General features: G+C 37.6%; 1 protein-coding gene across 1 annotated transcript; it reads right to left on the bottom strand.

Moving 5' to 3' along the window:
* Positions 1 to 884: 884 nt before the first annotated feature.
* crip1 (cysteine-rich protein 1) lies at positions 885 to 6,065 on the bottom strand. The gene is made up of 5 exons (XM_067455398.1): positions 5,872 to 6,065; positions 2,072 to 2,166; positions 1,811 to 1,868; positions 1,395 to 1,447; positions 885 to 1,310 (listed from the first exon to the last, which is right to left on the bottom strand). The coding sequence occupies exons 1-4, from the start codon at positions 5,909 to 5,911 to the stop codon at positions 1,407 to 1,409; spliced, it is 234 nt and encodes a 77-aa protein (XP_067311499.1). The 5' UTR covers positions 5,912 to 6,065; the 3' UTR covers positions 885 to 1,310; positions 1,395 to 1,406.
* Between the last annotated feature and the right edge of the window lie 10,178 nt (positions 6,066 to 16,243).

Raw genomic sequence — 16,243 nt, forward strand, 5'->3', positions numbered from 1 at the left:
TTTTGTGTTGTGTTTTCTGATAAAACATTATTCCATATTTTAACTTGATTAAACAAACTTTGTCAAACAAAGCGTTGCACAACTGAGCTTTATGGCTACGGTTAAAATTAAAATATGGAATAAAATTTGTGATTTATTACTTAAAGTTTTGATCATGTATTATTATATTAGTGTTAGTATTAGGCTACTGAGACATATCTAAATTCTACTACAACTGTATATATTTGTCAAGTTAAACCAAATTTTTGTTTTGACGGGTTGCCGTGAATATCTTTGAGTTTCTGTGTGTTTATGACATGACGGTAGTTTTTTTAAATTAAATGGTAAAATGTTCACAAAGTTACTCTCAGAGCGGCTCTGGAGATGACAATCATACATTCGACCTCGTATGAGATGGAAACACGTGACCGCCACACGCAATTATGTTTGTGGGGTATTTTAAACTGCGTGTCAGCAACATTTATTTACACAGAAACACACAGGACATGCAGGATTCGTATTTAAATTGGCTTTTTACTGTTTAATATTCACACATATTAGTCTATATCACCAGGTGCATTCTCAGGTACCGAAATTTGGTACCGCATGATTTAATGTGTGAATCGCTACTCGGTAGTACCAACGTAATTAAGTCGGTGCCCAACCCTAGTCCAGATTACCTACTATTTCTGCTGAGATTCTGAAGTGCACATCTAATGAAGTCTTTACTATCCCATGATGCAACTGGAGTGGATTTGTGAATCGCGGTTAACTAAATGTGAATGGCATACAACTGATGCTGGTAGGTCATATGATAATTACATCATGATGAATGTAGTAGGTCCAGATAACATTCATACACACATTCATACTTTATAGAACATACTTTTTTAGTGCTCACAAAGTAATTCAAAAATCACTTTATTTAGCGTTCATGTAAACACTGTTCGAATTCATCAAGTGTCCATGTAAAAGGTAGCTATTGTCGAAAGGATAAAAACAAAAACAAAAAAATGCAACATTTTTTTTTGATGCCTCATTATATTTGAGGAAATAAATGTGAGGAACAAATAGAGTTTTAAAACATACATTTAATGTATAAAATGTTCAGTTTAATTATAAAGGGGTCTTTGACTATGCCCCCCAATGAAACATAATTGTGTGCCGCAGCAGACAACATTTTACAAAACAGATTATACAAATTAGTAATTTCTAAAACATGGCATGGCTTGGTCATTTTGTCTTTGGTTTAACAAATATGTGGATAAAATTGTGGCCAAAAATAATCAAAATCAAGCTCTCCTAAAAATAAGCTTATAGAGTGAGAGAACCTGTAAATGGAAAAGAAGAGTACAGTTAGTGCATGTTATTTATCATCTAGTTCAAGCAAAGATAATATTGATCAATTTTATCACCTGTGCAATTGCCTATTTGAATGTGTGGCTCTCAGTGCCGCCACGTCCAAAACCTGAGGGCAAAAAGAGAATTAAATAAGGATGCATCTTAACAGGATAATTAGTTAGCATGCTAATTATACACACACACACACACACACACACACACACACACACACACACACACACACACACACACACACACACACACACACACACACACACACACACACACACACACACACACACACACACAACAATCTCTGGATGAGTGGCAGAAAGACATTTGCATTAAGTACCACTGGATAATGCAAAAAATAGATTTTATAGTGGTACTGTGCCACAGCAGTCCCCAGTCCATGTGTTTTGAGATGAAGTCTAGTTGAACCCTATACAGCACAGTATAACAGAGCAGCTGATGCATTGTAGAAACGTACCTTTAGGTCCAAAGAGTGCAGCGTAGCATGGGTTGTTACAATAGGGCTTCCCATCATGCTGTGAGGAGAAACACATTAGTCAGTACATTAACGGACTTGAACGGGGGCCATTATTCAACACCTTCCTCAAGACATGACAGTCTAACCCCCTGAAGTGTTTATAAAGGTAAAAGTATGCCAAAAGCTTACTGGACTCCATTAAGTCTGTCTGGAACATTAATCTATCCCAGTAAGAGGTGTGCAATTCAGCTTCTGACTTACCTCTGCATGTGAGCCAGCCGACAGGGTCTTGTTGCATTTCTCACACTTCAGACAGGGTCTATGCCAGTCTTTGCCAAGTGATGACACTCTCTCCGCTGAAACATTAATGATAAACATCATTGACTCATAAAACCACAAAATGGATTGATTTGTGCAAAAGTGCAGTGCACATTATTCACCTAATTTCTCAGCCCTATCCAAAAGTAACTTACATTGCATTTCAAAGTTCAAGGCTATATATTTTACTCGGTTCAATTACATGTTTGGCTTTAAAGGTTTAAAGGTGGCCCTTCCTCCTCCGTTATGCCAGACAAAATGTGTAAAATATTTAATAATTATTTACATAATTAATACACCCTTTTGTTGTTCAAACCGCTTTGACTTTCTTCCATTGAACACAAAAAAAATGTTTAGAACAATGTCTCAGTGATTTTTTTCTTCTTTTTTGTAGTTCAGTTTTGGACCCCATTGACTTTCATTGTATGGGCAAAAACAGATCTTTTATGTAATCTGTAGATCTTTTATGAAAGTCATGTAATAGAAAGTCATACAGGTTTGGAACAACATGAGGGTGAATAATTTTTTGGGGGATGATCTATCCCTTTAAATATTAAATAAATAATTAAACATTTTTGTTTAAGAATTGGCATCATTGGTAGGATTAGGAGGTTCATTTAACGCATTTGAACTAAATCTATTTAGCTGATTTTCAAATATTTCATCCGAAAAAGTCAATGCAGAAAAGGCCAAAAAGGAATTGGTTGTTTACATCTGGGCCAGTTTATGACCTCATCGACAACTTGGAAAAATCTAAATGACTACTCATTAGCCTTAAAGTTGTTTTAATAAAAGAGTCAGGGGAATACAAAGTCAATCAGACATGGGGAAAAAGAGCTAATTCTCAGCCATTATGTAGTTTAGTTAAAGTCATGATGAGCTTCTAATGTCAATGAAGCTCAAGCTGCAGTCTCAAGTCTGACAGATTGTCTTCACAGTCCAGCACGCCACAAGTCTTGTCGGATTATTGTGTTCTCAGCTCAAAGCAGATAAAGTCATGACAGCGAGAACATGGGTGGGTGTGGACGCTGTATGCAGGACACTCCCAAAGGAATTTATTCCTCCCTTTCCTTTTAAAAGGTCCATAAAGGAGTCTTTATCTACAGCCCTCTGCAGAAAGATTTCTCCAAACAACCCTCATGATGAACATCGTAAAAGAAGTGGGAAGGGAAGACAAAGTCATGCATGCTCAGGCGTCTCCAGTAGGGGAGGTGCACGTCATGCCTTTTATGAGGGAGGTTTTGGGCAAGCGTCTACATCTCATGGAGGCCAAAGACTTTCTGAGAGCATGATTACTCTAAAAGATGTGAAGCAGATTTATGGCTTCAATAGAAGAGCTTCGTTTGAGATTTTTGACATGCGGAAACCAAAGGATGGACAAAGAGCAGATTAACAGTTCCCATCTGTGACGTACATTTGAAAAATGTGATGAGGTGATAGCAAAGACTCCAGACACCAAGTAATGCTTTATACTTTATGTATAGGGAGAGTGTTGAAGGATAACACATACCACTACATAATTCCCATTGTTACGGACTACTGCGAGGTGCTATAATTGTGTACAACAGCTGTAATAAGAGTCATACTCATCCCAGCTAAGGCAGTCAGTCAGTCACACTTCGGTGAATGAAACAGGAAGATCTTTTGTTTAGTACTGGACTGTGAACACATGATCCAGACATACTGGGAGAGTTGAATGCAGAATCAGTGGTCCATGTGAGAAATACATTTTGAAAGGGCAAACAAGGCAGAAAGGAATTCACCAGGATGTGTTTGGGCCCTTGCAGTGCTGCCAAGAATTAAGTTTGGTCATCTGAACCACACCTAAGACAGTAATTACTTAACTTCCCCAGTCAAATACACTGAGGACACACTAATCTTTCTCTCTCTGTTAGTGCTCTTTATCAATGCAAAGTGTCCTAGACTGGGTGTAAAGTCTAAAACACAGAGATTTGGAATCTGCAGCTGAATTACTGCTGTCTTTCTTCTGCATGGCAACCGTTTTTTCCCCCATAACATAAAATAGAGGAACTGTAATTCATGCAAAGAGCAAATAATAAAACAATAACAAAAATCATAATAAATAATATCAGTAATAGTAATGCTAATAATGATAATAGCTATTACTATTATTATTATTATTATTAACAATGATCATTATTTGAGCTTTGTTTGTTTGAGCTTCCCAATGGTTTGATTTTGGGGGTAGGGCTATCTGTTTGACGGACCAATAGGAGAAGTTTGAGGGCAGTGTTTGGGAAACCTTTTTCAGTTTCAAAACGGTCATTATTTTTACAGAGTCATTTTATGTTGTTTATAATCAACCAAACTAATCTCTGAAAGTGAACCTCAAAAATTAAACTGTCTGAATCAACAGTGCCTTTCAATTATGCCATACTTGTGCACACACACACACACACACACACACACACACACACACACACACACACACCACACACACACACACACACACACACACACACAACACATATATATATACACACACATTGAAATTACACTTCAGAACTCCCACTAAATTAGTATTTTGATTATGCCAGTATTTAATCTCTATATTATATCTTCACGGTGGATTTTCTCTTTTCCATCTCTGAGAGGCTGCGGTTGTTAGATTACTTTCATGTGAACATTAAACAAGTCAGAGTGATGGAAGACCAGCAGCAGCCACATGAGGCAGTTTTGTATGATGGAAAATGTACAGGTTTAGAGAACACTATAGCGGTGAACAGGATGGGTGATGGTGTGAGAGGCCATATGTTGGCTTTTTCTTGATCATTACATCAGAGAAAATGTGCATGTACATTTTATAAATAACATAATACTTTAAATTAAATGCTGGCTATAAAAAAAAAAATCAGGGAAAGACTGAAAAAAGTGACTGAAAATGTCTGTAACTACACTGATGGAAGATAGAATCCAAAGACAGTCTGGCAAGTTTATATTGGCAACAAATGTAAAGTAAATTAGCAAAGAAGAAAAAAGAGATGGAATGGATGGTCAGGACAAAACTCAAGCCCAGATTTGCACAATGAGAGTCCCAGTGGAGAGGCTTGGCATGCACAGAAACTTAAAGAAACTTAAGAAGAATTTATTTTTCCATTTTCCATACATGCATTTACCATATTATTTCTCTGTAAAATTTGATACAGAATCAGATATATATCTAATTCCTGGATGAATCTGAGCCAAATAGTTAAGTTCTTTAAAAACATTATTGTTATTGTTTCTTTACAGGACATATTTAAATATTTAGTTTGAATACACAATGCAAAAAGGTTATTTTACAATGTAAAGCAGTGAAATGATAATTTGCATAGTTTGCATCAGCTGTGCTCACTCCTATCTGTTCTTTATATTATTGTTATTTCTTTTTTATTATAAATATAAATAAATAATCATGTAAATTCCACATTCATAGTATATGTTTTCTGTTTTTCAAAACTAATTTAAAACTATAGCTTCTATAGCTACTGTATTTTTCATGTCTGCACAAGCCGTTTTGTAATGGCTGTTTTGCAAAAGTTTCAAACAGGAAATACTGTCTGCATGCATCAGTTGATATCTCTCTTCCTGGTAGATCCCTCGTGCTGTTGTACACATTTATTTAAACATTTATTTTAAAAAATACACAACAGCACAGTAATGTTTTTGACTTTTTTGCAATATTTTAAAAAACAAAAGTAGACTGTAAATATATACATATGAATATTTCACAGGAGTCTTACCGAAGTACACTTCCTTCTCGCACTTGGGGCATTTAGGCATGTTTGCGGTGATTTAGTTCCTCGGAGGAGAAAAGTCCTGCTTGAATAAAAGTTGAGATGGAGTCCACCTGCACACAGCCACGCCTTTGGTGTGAGACCACGGACTCTGCAGCCTTATTTATAGTACTGTGGAAATAGTTTGCACACGGTGACGGAGAGAGAGAGAGAGAGAGAGAGAGAGAGAGAGAGAGAGAGAGAGAGAGAGAGAGAGAGAGAGAGAGAGAGAGAGAGAGAGGTCGCGCGCGTACATAACGCGCCTTGATTCATCATATCTGTCATATGTATGGGCTACTCCTTTTGTGGCGTTTACTCTGTGTATTCAGTTGGCTATCTATTTGGCTTTTAATTCGTTTGCAGAAAAAATGCAAACAACAGTGTGTGTGTGTGATTATGAATTAAGCTTTATCAGGTTTGCTCTTAAAGCAGGTGTTCTGCGCTTGTTTGAAATGAAGATGAAAATGTGACACAGTAGAAATGTGATCCTGTACCAGGTACAAACCTTTATTCCATTTCATAAGGATTCTTTTTCAGAAGAGACCATGCTGAACGACTCATTCATAATCAAATATCCATGTGGAAAGTAGGTGGCCATCTGATGTCATCAAACATTAAAGTACCATACATGCTGGTCATCACTAATTTTTGTCTTTTGAACATTTGCTTTAGATGCACCAAATAGCCAGAGCAGTGTCTACAAAACAAAAGCAGGTTTACCAGGCTACTTGCATACATTCACTATTATGAATCTGTTGCAGAGAACTATAGGCTACATGTCTGTGACTGTGAGTAGCTATTTTGTGAACAGCTATGTTTTTACCTTTAGTAACATATCCGTATTTGATAGATCAAATATTTCCTGAGAGGATAGGTGTGTCTCTGCCCAACCCCTAGATTGATAAAATGCAATTGCTCAACATGTTTTCAAGGGCAGAGAAATACATCATTGATGTACATCATTGTGTGTGTGTCGTTGAGGTAGTTATTCCACTGATGGCTACATCAGTGATGTATAAATATCATCAGTGACACTCATTCTTGAATATATGGTTCATGGGGACTCTCCAGTAATGGTTTTTATACTGTACATTATACACATTTGTGTCCTCATAAACCACATATACCTGTACACATACACACACACACAGAGAGAGAGAGAGAGAGAGAGAGAGAGAGAGAGAGAGAGAGAGAGAGAGAGAGAGAGAGAGAGAGAGAGAGAGAGAGAGAGAGAGAGAGAGAGAGAGAGATGAAATTACACATTTTGTCTGGACCTACAAATTTATTTTAAAAATATTTTTAAAAAATAATAATTCATATGCAATGACTTCAATACATCTGTTCTATGATCTACATGTTTTTAAATTAAAAATCACTTTGAGATTTTGTCATAAAGGGAAAAATGCCAGGTTTTTTTAAATAATGAACTGATGTCCTGCAATAAAATATTTTATAGGTATTTTATATAAAAAAAGAATAATATTGGAGCAGTTTATATATATATATCTGTTTACCAACATTAAATGAGCCATAAAACTGACATAATATCACACTCATATTGTAACTTTGTGTCAAGGTCAATAAGCTTCTTAAAATACTTTTATTTATTCAAATATATGTGTGCAGTCACATTTTAAAAATCCCCAAACTTTAGTTAAATGTTGACATAAAGGGAAAGTAGAGTCTTTTTTCCCCTATTGTGACATATCTTGAACAAGAAAAAATGTAAAATTTGTCCATCTGGAATCGATTGGATCATAGTGGTTCGCTATTACTGTGATGATGTCATGTGACAGGTTGTCCCGCCCTCATGCCAGTAAACACATCATCAGAGAAGAGATGTCAATGCAAGAAGTTATTTGTATTAAAGATTACGAGGGCACATGAAAAATGAATATGTGCACAGGTAAGTATGGCGATATTCGATAAAAAATAAATAAAATAATTTTCTTGCTTTCATGGTGACTTTAATATGTATAAATAATGTGGTCACAGACTGTTGCACACCGCTGTAGTATGTTTGTGCACTGAATTGGAATATACAGCTCTGGAAAAAAATAAGAGACCACTTCACATTGAGAAATCAATGTAAAGTGGTCTCTTAATTTTTTCCAGAGTATATAAATGATTCTTGTGCCACAGTATCTCTATAGCTGCAACCTCTCTCTTGTCTCTTCTTTCCTGTTTGATTTATCTTGACAGCTCTATCCTCAGCTGATCCATCAGCAAGCTCCCAACAATCGTACCACCCCTGTTTATCCAGTCATGCCTGGCCACTGTTTCATCTCAGCAGGTTCCAACTGCCAGCAAACAACCCACCCGCTGTTTCATCTTTAGCAGGCCAGTGTAACTGCAGTCCTGTTTACTGGGCTTTTACCAGTGTTACACTGTGAGGTTCACCATCAAGGATTTTTCACTGATCTTCATTTCCTCCATCTGTTGACAGTAGATCCAGTAATCCATGCTGAGAGATACATTTTCCAGCTCTATTATCATTGTCTGCTTATCATCACCAAAAGTGTTATCTGATCTGAGCACCCTCATTGCTCGCTTCCCCTTACAGTTTATTTTCAAACAACGTGTAAATATTAAGCTTTAAAGTTTGGAGATTGAATCATTGTGGACTGGCTCTACGTTAATAAAAATCAAAGATGGCTTTGATGTGAATAAGAATTAAAGTCCCCTTAAGGGAAGTCATGTCACTTGGCGGCCATCTTTGAAACGCCTCTCGGGCATGCAAGTGCAGCTCCTATCTCGTGAAATGGAGAAACATGAAATTCTCAAAAACTATTTGCCAAGCTTAAGATTCAGTTTCATATTTGAAATCACCAATAAAAACCGACTATTGTCTCATACATTTTTGTTGATAAACGCTCGAATAATGACCAAAAAAATGTAATTGTTCAGCCTGGATAAAGCTAATGGGCATGCACAATCCTAAATGCGCATCTCAGAACACTGCCTGTTTCTATGGGAACCAGAGTGCCTTTAGTAATAAACGATTGGCTCTTTAATTTAGAAGGCGGGGCTTATTCGCCATATTGGGCGTTGCTCTTTCTCCCATTCATAAGTAATCAGAGTCCACCGTCTTTCTATGTATAAAGTATTTGATAAGATCTATAGACTGTAAAAAAAGATTAAAGAAAAACGTAAAAGTGTATAACGTTTCTCTGTTTCCTTACACTGTTGAAAAATAAAGCCAAAGTATCCCAGTAACATTGTTCAGAGCCCGAGTCTGCGCTCATTCGCAAGCACATGTAGCTGTCAGTCATGATGTCAATGCTAAAACTATTATATCCAGAAGCAATCTGTCATTTAAACAGTTTTTAGATTCTCTGAGATCTTTCTGTCAAATGCGTTTATTCAAGGAATAACGTCAAGCGCCTGAATATAAAGAGTTGAATAAATTGGTTGCCCTGTTTTTTTAACCACGATTTAAAACTCCTTTCTTGGGTAAATTATATTCTAGCATCATTCCTTTATATTCACCTGTTGTGTATGCTTCGAGTCGAGTATCAACATAACATAACATTAGAACGTTATCAACATTGAAAATAAAAATAAAACAATATGCCAGTAGATGGCGGAAGAGGCACACTTATTGACTCATTCGCCTTCTTTTCTATTTTGAATAAATTTTTATAGTTAATCAAATTTACCACTAAAATAAAATAAAATGTTACTCTTTTGTTCTGGAATGTTAAATATAGGCTAATTGTAGGGAACATTAAAAAGTCTAATGAAAAACAAAAATATCTGACTACTTGATAAATCTTTATTTAAATATGTATATTTAATATTCAGTGTAAATGCTGTTTGTTATTAATAGAGGATTTGTAGATAGTGGGAAGATTTGTGTAAAAACGTATTAATTCAGCGTTTTGAGACTGTATGAAACCAAATACCAGTATCGATACTGAGACGATTCTCATTCACGGTAAATTAAACATATGATTGGTTATTATTATCAATAGAAATGTGTGTGATTGGCTACAACACTCAACGCTGTAAAATCATATGTTGTAGGCCTACTCTCGTGACCCAAATGAAGATTAACGTTGTCTCTTCTTTATCTCTCCCCAGAATAAAATGCTACTGTAAAGCCTTGGCGAAGTCAATGCCCATATTGTGTTAATATTTGCCAGAAATTGCTGCAAATATAGTGAAAATGCTGTCTATCCTGCTTAATCCTATTTAAACAGATTGACAGCGCGGAGTTGTTTGGAACTATTGAGAGCTCTATGGCTCTGGTCAGCACAATATGGCAGTTATCTGATTATATAGATCAGTGGTCGTAACTCTGTTTTTCAGGCTGGAGGTTGGAGGGTTGGAGCGACTATAACTATAATGATAACTATGTTAGTGTCCACACTAATGCACAATAACCTTTTGTTTATTAAGTGCGCACTACAGTTATGTTGTCTGTCACTATAAATGCTTTCTTATGCTCATTAAGGCAGGATGGATTCTGAATGGCTGTCACAAATCAACTTTATCATTCATGGGTGTCGTTATTATTTTAGTGTGTAGCAGAGGTGGACAGTAACTAAGTAAATTACTTGAGTACTAAACTTAAGTACACTTTTTGAGTATCTGTACTTTACTTGAGTATTATATTTTCTGGAAACTTATGACTTTTACTTTACATCTGAAAGACAAATATTGTACTTTTTACTCCACTACATTTCTATCAAAGTCGGAAGTCGTTTCTGTAGCAGCTTTGAAAGTCAGTGGAGGATTTTTTCTTCTTTAAAAGGTGTTTGGGTTTTTGCAGAAAGCCTTTCAGGAATCACTCTTGTAGTAGCCTAGAAATCTAGACACACCCTAGCGGTAGCAAATCTAATCTGCTGCGAATGTCGTCTAGCAACTCTCAATACACTTCTGAGCTGTAAAAACCAAACTCTGATCAGGCCAATCACATCGTGTATAGAGTCGGTGGGCGGGGCTTAACATAATGACGGGCGAGTTGCGCTTGCGTGCTTCTAGTAAACACAGAAGCTGGCTAACGGCGGTCTTTCGAATCAGCTTTGACCGCGACTCTGGAAGACTTGGAGTTCAGATTTTCTCTGAGAAAAGAACAAAGAGCGAAACTGAAGTCATTCTTAAAGATGAATGTGGGAAGATGTGTTCGGAGTTTTGCCGACCGGATACGGCGAAAGTTTAATCTACTAGCTCTACTTCACGTTGCGCTGGTTGGTTGAAGCGCTATCCAGTTGCGTGCAGAGGGAGTTTGAAAGACAACCATTTATCCATTTAACCATTTATTTTACTATTTGACCAGTAGTTACTTTTACTCAAGTAATGAAGTTGTGTACTTTTTCCACCCCTGGTGTGTGGACTGCTTGTTCCATTACTTACTCACCTTCAAGTTGTTTCAAACCTGTATGATATTCTTTCATCTGTTGAATGCAATATATATTTTAAATAATGTTGGTTCCATGTTGGTGACCATTGACTTCCATAGTAGAAAAAAAGGCTATTGACAACTCTGTGGTTACAAATATTGTTTAAAATATCTTCTTTTGTGTTCAACAGAAGAAAGAAGCTTGCATGGTTTGGAACAGCATGAGGGTGAATAAATGATGGTGAACTGTCCCTTTAAATCCGGAACTGGAAAAGCTATGTTATTTTGAACAGTGCTGAGCTACAGCCACACAACTGAAAATGCAGTAAGTTAATAGAGTTGCTAATTCCAGTAAATTACTCCACAACACTGCATCAGTCAGTGGTCAAAACATTTATACATCTCAGAGGGAGCACTATTGTAATTTGTCTGGCAGCGAACATTTGGCATTAGCAAACCGGCGTGGTTCACAGATCATTACTCTAAAATGCTTCTCTTATAACATGATTTCCTGGTGTTATTCTCTACAAAACATCAGCATATAGTATTTTTGTCATAATCACAGACTGTATCGCGTAGTAGCTATTCGTGGGAGCCCAATGCCAGTTTGATAGATCAGGGTGTATAGGACTGAGAGAGAGGGAGGAGTGCAGGGAAAACAAACACAGACGTCTGTGATTAGGTAATCAGAGTCTGTGGAATAACAGTTTGCTGGACTGAACTCATCCCTGCTGAACACAAAGGGAGGGCTGGGATTCAAGCAATGTGAGAGCTGAGAACAGACAAAACGTTACTGCTTGTCATTGAGTCAAAGCTGAGGAGGAAACGCACATACGCACAGAGTATACTCTACAGACCTTGAGGGCGATTCTTTCGTTGCCCCTTGCTGTTGCATCACATGATGTCGCCTACACACACAGCAATGATGATGTCATTATGGGTGGTGGAGATGTTGCCATAGTATCTCTGTTATGGGTGAGGTTGCACTCTTCTGATTGACAGCTGAAAGATTTTTATCTGCTTCTCAACACATGTGATGTTGAAAAAAATGAAATCATGGACTGTAATTATCTACTCCACATTGACAACGACATCATTCTATTCATCTCAGGCTTACTGTACTAGCTACAACACCTTCTCATGTACGATACTTTTAACAGTTGCATGTCCTTACAGTTAAAAATGTTTATCTTGGAAAAGTTTCAAGATGGTTCACACGGTTGCAGGATTGTTTAACTCATACTTGTCAGCCCACACTTAAAATGGCATGTCTCTTAGTAATGTAACCTGTTTGTTTTTCAGCTCTTAAGTATGTGTTTGTTTAAGAAATAGTGGGAACAAAACATGATTAAATTAGAATAAAACAAATATTCAAAATATGCAGACATAATCGGTTCGCTTGGGACTGGTTTAAATGTGATAATCTCAAACAATCATCATTAAGCTTCCTTTCTGGTGTGGCACAAAATGGAAAGAATACAACTATTTTCTAAAAAAAGGAGGGAGTTAAAAAAAGGTTTCCTTAGCAACCAGTCATTATTTGTCATGGTTTACTTCCTGTGCCATGGTAACAAGAAATAAAACAGGATATGATGAGCTTGCGCTTGTTTGGAAGATTTTAGCAGTGTTGCAAGCCGTTGCTCTGCATGGCAAGGCAATTGTGCATCCCATGTCTGCTGAGCCACAATGCAAGCTAAACTGTTCTGTTTTTATTGCCAGACAAATATTTAAACATTATATTAAGTTGGACAGCATAATGTATTTGATTAGCCATTTGTTATCTAAACTGCAAGCATATGTTGCATTACATTTATGCTAGAACAGAAGAGAAAACTGACACCCTTAGAAAAACCAAAAAGAAAGAACTGCACTTCCTATGTAATTATTGTGATATTTAACTTATAACAGTACTGCTGCTGTGCATACTTTGTGCAGGAGTTTCACGCATCTACCACTAAAAGTTTATGGCACTGAGCTGTTCATGATTTGGCACCAGTTCGGCATTAAACGCCCGTGTTTCATGCTGGGGTTTAATAGGCGTTTCTTCTCCAAGGTAGCTGTTGCCTGAGCTGATGAGAATTTTTCCATTATAATAGGCAAATGTTGAGAGAGAGAGTGTGTCACATGAAGCTGAGAAGTGTGATATAATCACTGGCAGACAGACACCACCAGCTGGGCATGAAGCGAGTCCCTGCTAACCTTCAGTAAGCATTATGCTTGAACTTAACTGTGTCATCCTACAAAACGGCTGACTTTTGTGTCCCTCAGTAACATGTAAAAAATAAACAATGAATATCTAATGCCATTTTTGTTATTTTTGCATTTTTGTTAAAAAAGAGTTATTTTTATGTTTTTATCTCAACATGGTATATATGTCAACCCTGTTACCATCTGTTTTTGTGTTTCATCATGAGGATGCGGCCCCAGATTATATGTCAACCCTGTTACCATCTGTTTTTGTGTTTCATCATGAGGATGCGGCCCCAGATTATATGTCAACCCTGTTATCATCTGTTTTTGTGTTTCATCATGAGGATGCGGCCCCAGATTATATGTCAACCCTGTTACCATCTGTTTTTGGTTTTCATCATGAGGATGCGGCCCCAGATTATATGTCAACCCTGTTACCATCTGTTTTTGGTTTTCATCATGAGGATGCGGCCCCAGATTATATGTCAACCCTGTTACCATCTGTTTTTGGTTTTCATCATGAGGATGCGGCCCCAGATTATATGTCAACCCTGTTACCATCGGTTTTTGTCTTTTATCATGAGGATGCGGCCCCAGATTATATGTCAACCCTGTTACCATCTGTTTTTGTCTTTCATCATAAGGATGCGGCCCCAGATTATATGTCAACCCTGGTACCATCTGTTTTTGGTTTTCATCATGAGGATGTGGCCCCAGATTATATGTCAACCCTGTTATCATGTTTTTGGTTTTTATCATGAGGATGCAGCCCCAGATTATATGTAAACCCTGTTACCATCTGTTTTTGGTTTTCATCGTGAGGATGCGGCCCCAGATTATATGTCAACCCTGTTACCATCTGTTTTTGGTTTTCATCATGAGGATGCGGCCCCAGATTATATGTCAACCCTGTTACCATCTGTTTTTGGTTTTCATCATGAGGATGCGGCCCCAGATTATATGTCAACCCTGTTACCATCGGTTTTTGTCTTTTATCATGAGGATGCGGCCCCAGATTATATGTCAACCCTGTTACCATCTGTTTTTGTCTTTCATCATAAGGATGCGGCCCCAGATTATATGTCAACCCTGGTACCATCTGTTTTTGGTTTTCATCATGAGGATGCGGCCCCAGATTATATGTCAACCCTGTTATCATGTTTTTGGTTTTTATCATGAGGATGCAGCCCCAGATTATATGTAAACCCTGTTACCATCTGTTTTTGGTTTTCATCGTGAGGATGCGGCCCCAGATTATATGTCAACCCTGTTACCATCTGTTTTTGGTTTTCATCATGAGGATGCGGCCCCAGATTATATGTCAACCCTGTTATCATCTGTTTTTAGTTTTCATCATGAGGATGCGGCCCCAGATTATATGTCAACCCTGTTACCATCTGTTTTTGGTTTTCATCATGAGGATGCAGCCCCAGATTATATGTCAACCCTGTTATCATCTGTTTTTGGTTTTCATCATGAGGATGCGGCCCCAGATTATATGTCAACCCTGTTATCATCTGTTTTTGGTTTTCATCGTGAGGATGCGGCCCCAGATTATATGTCAACCCTGTTACCATCTGTTTTTGGTTTTCATCATGAGGATGCGGCCCCAGATTATATGTCAACCCTGTTATCATCTGTTTTTAGTTTTCATCATGAGGATGCGGCCCCAGATTATATGTCAACCCTGTTACCATCTGTTTTTGGTTTTCATCATGAGGATGCAGCCCCAGATTATATGTCAACCCTGTTACATCTATGTTTTTATCTTTAATCATGGGGATGCAGCCCCTGATTGTACATCAAACATGTTACCATCGGTTTTTGGGTGCTTTCACACCTGAATCATTTAGTTTGGTTGAATTGTACTAGAGTTCGTTTCCCTTTTTGGTGCGGTTCGTTTGGTCAGGTGTGAAAGCAGCAATCGCACTCGGGTGCGCACCAAAAGTGGACCAGACAAGCGTACCGAGACCTCCTTGAATAGGTGGTCTCTGTATGTTTTCAAATGAACTCTGGAGCGGTTCGTGTGTGGTGAGAATGTGATCCGACCACGAATAGACCCAAATGCAAAATGTACTGATCATTTTTGGACTAAACCATATGCCATAGTCATGCTGTGATAGATCGTTGGCAATTGATTGTTGCGGAAGATGAGCATGTCAGAGTTAGGAAGAATTAATGCATGCCTCCGCTTGTAGTGATGAGCGATGCACACTCGCACTGGTCTTGGCTTTGTCTGAGGAAATGAAGAGCGCAAGTAGGCTGCATTTTATCAATCTCCATTTGAGATGTTCTGCTTAAAGTGTCATTCAGTCGGTCTGTGTTCTCTCAGGACAGTCAGGACTCACGAGCCGCTTTGCTGAACAACTGAACTGCTGTCAGCTGCTGAAATAAGCCAATCAGAGCAGAGCTCAAAATTAATATTAATGACTCTTCCAAATAGGGCAAAAACAGAGCATTACATCCTAGGGACAATTTCTAGGGTTGTATCTGGACAATTTTTGCCCTTAAATAAGCCACATACCCTCTATGTAGATATCAGAGAACAATTTAACATATTGTTTCAAATCATTCTAGGGCACCTTTAAACTATTCATAAACTTGATTAAAAAAGCTACATAAGTAAACATATATACTTGAAACATCAAGCTATTGCAAACAAACAGAAAGCAGTAAATAGTAAGCTGATGAAAGTAGAGAATTCAATGTAATGTGAAATCATCAGACAAACCATCAGCTTCATAAAGTGCCAAGTTTCCATGCAGTTTCTGTTTTCACTCACTTGATAGGTAGTCTAGCAATAGG

The sequence above is a fragment of the Pseudorasbora parva genome, chromosome 10 (assembly GCF_024679245.1).
Source record: "Pseudorasbora parva isolate DD20220531a chromosome 10, ASM2467924v1, whole genome shotgun sequence".
NCBI lineage: Eukaryota > Metazoa > Chordata > Actinopteri > Cypriniformes > Gobionidae > Pseudorasbora > Pseudorasbora parva.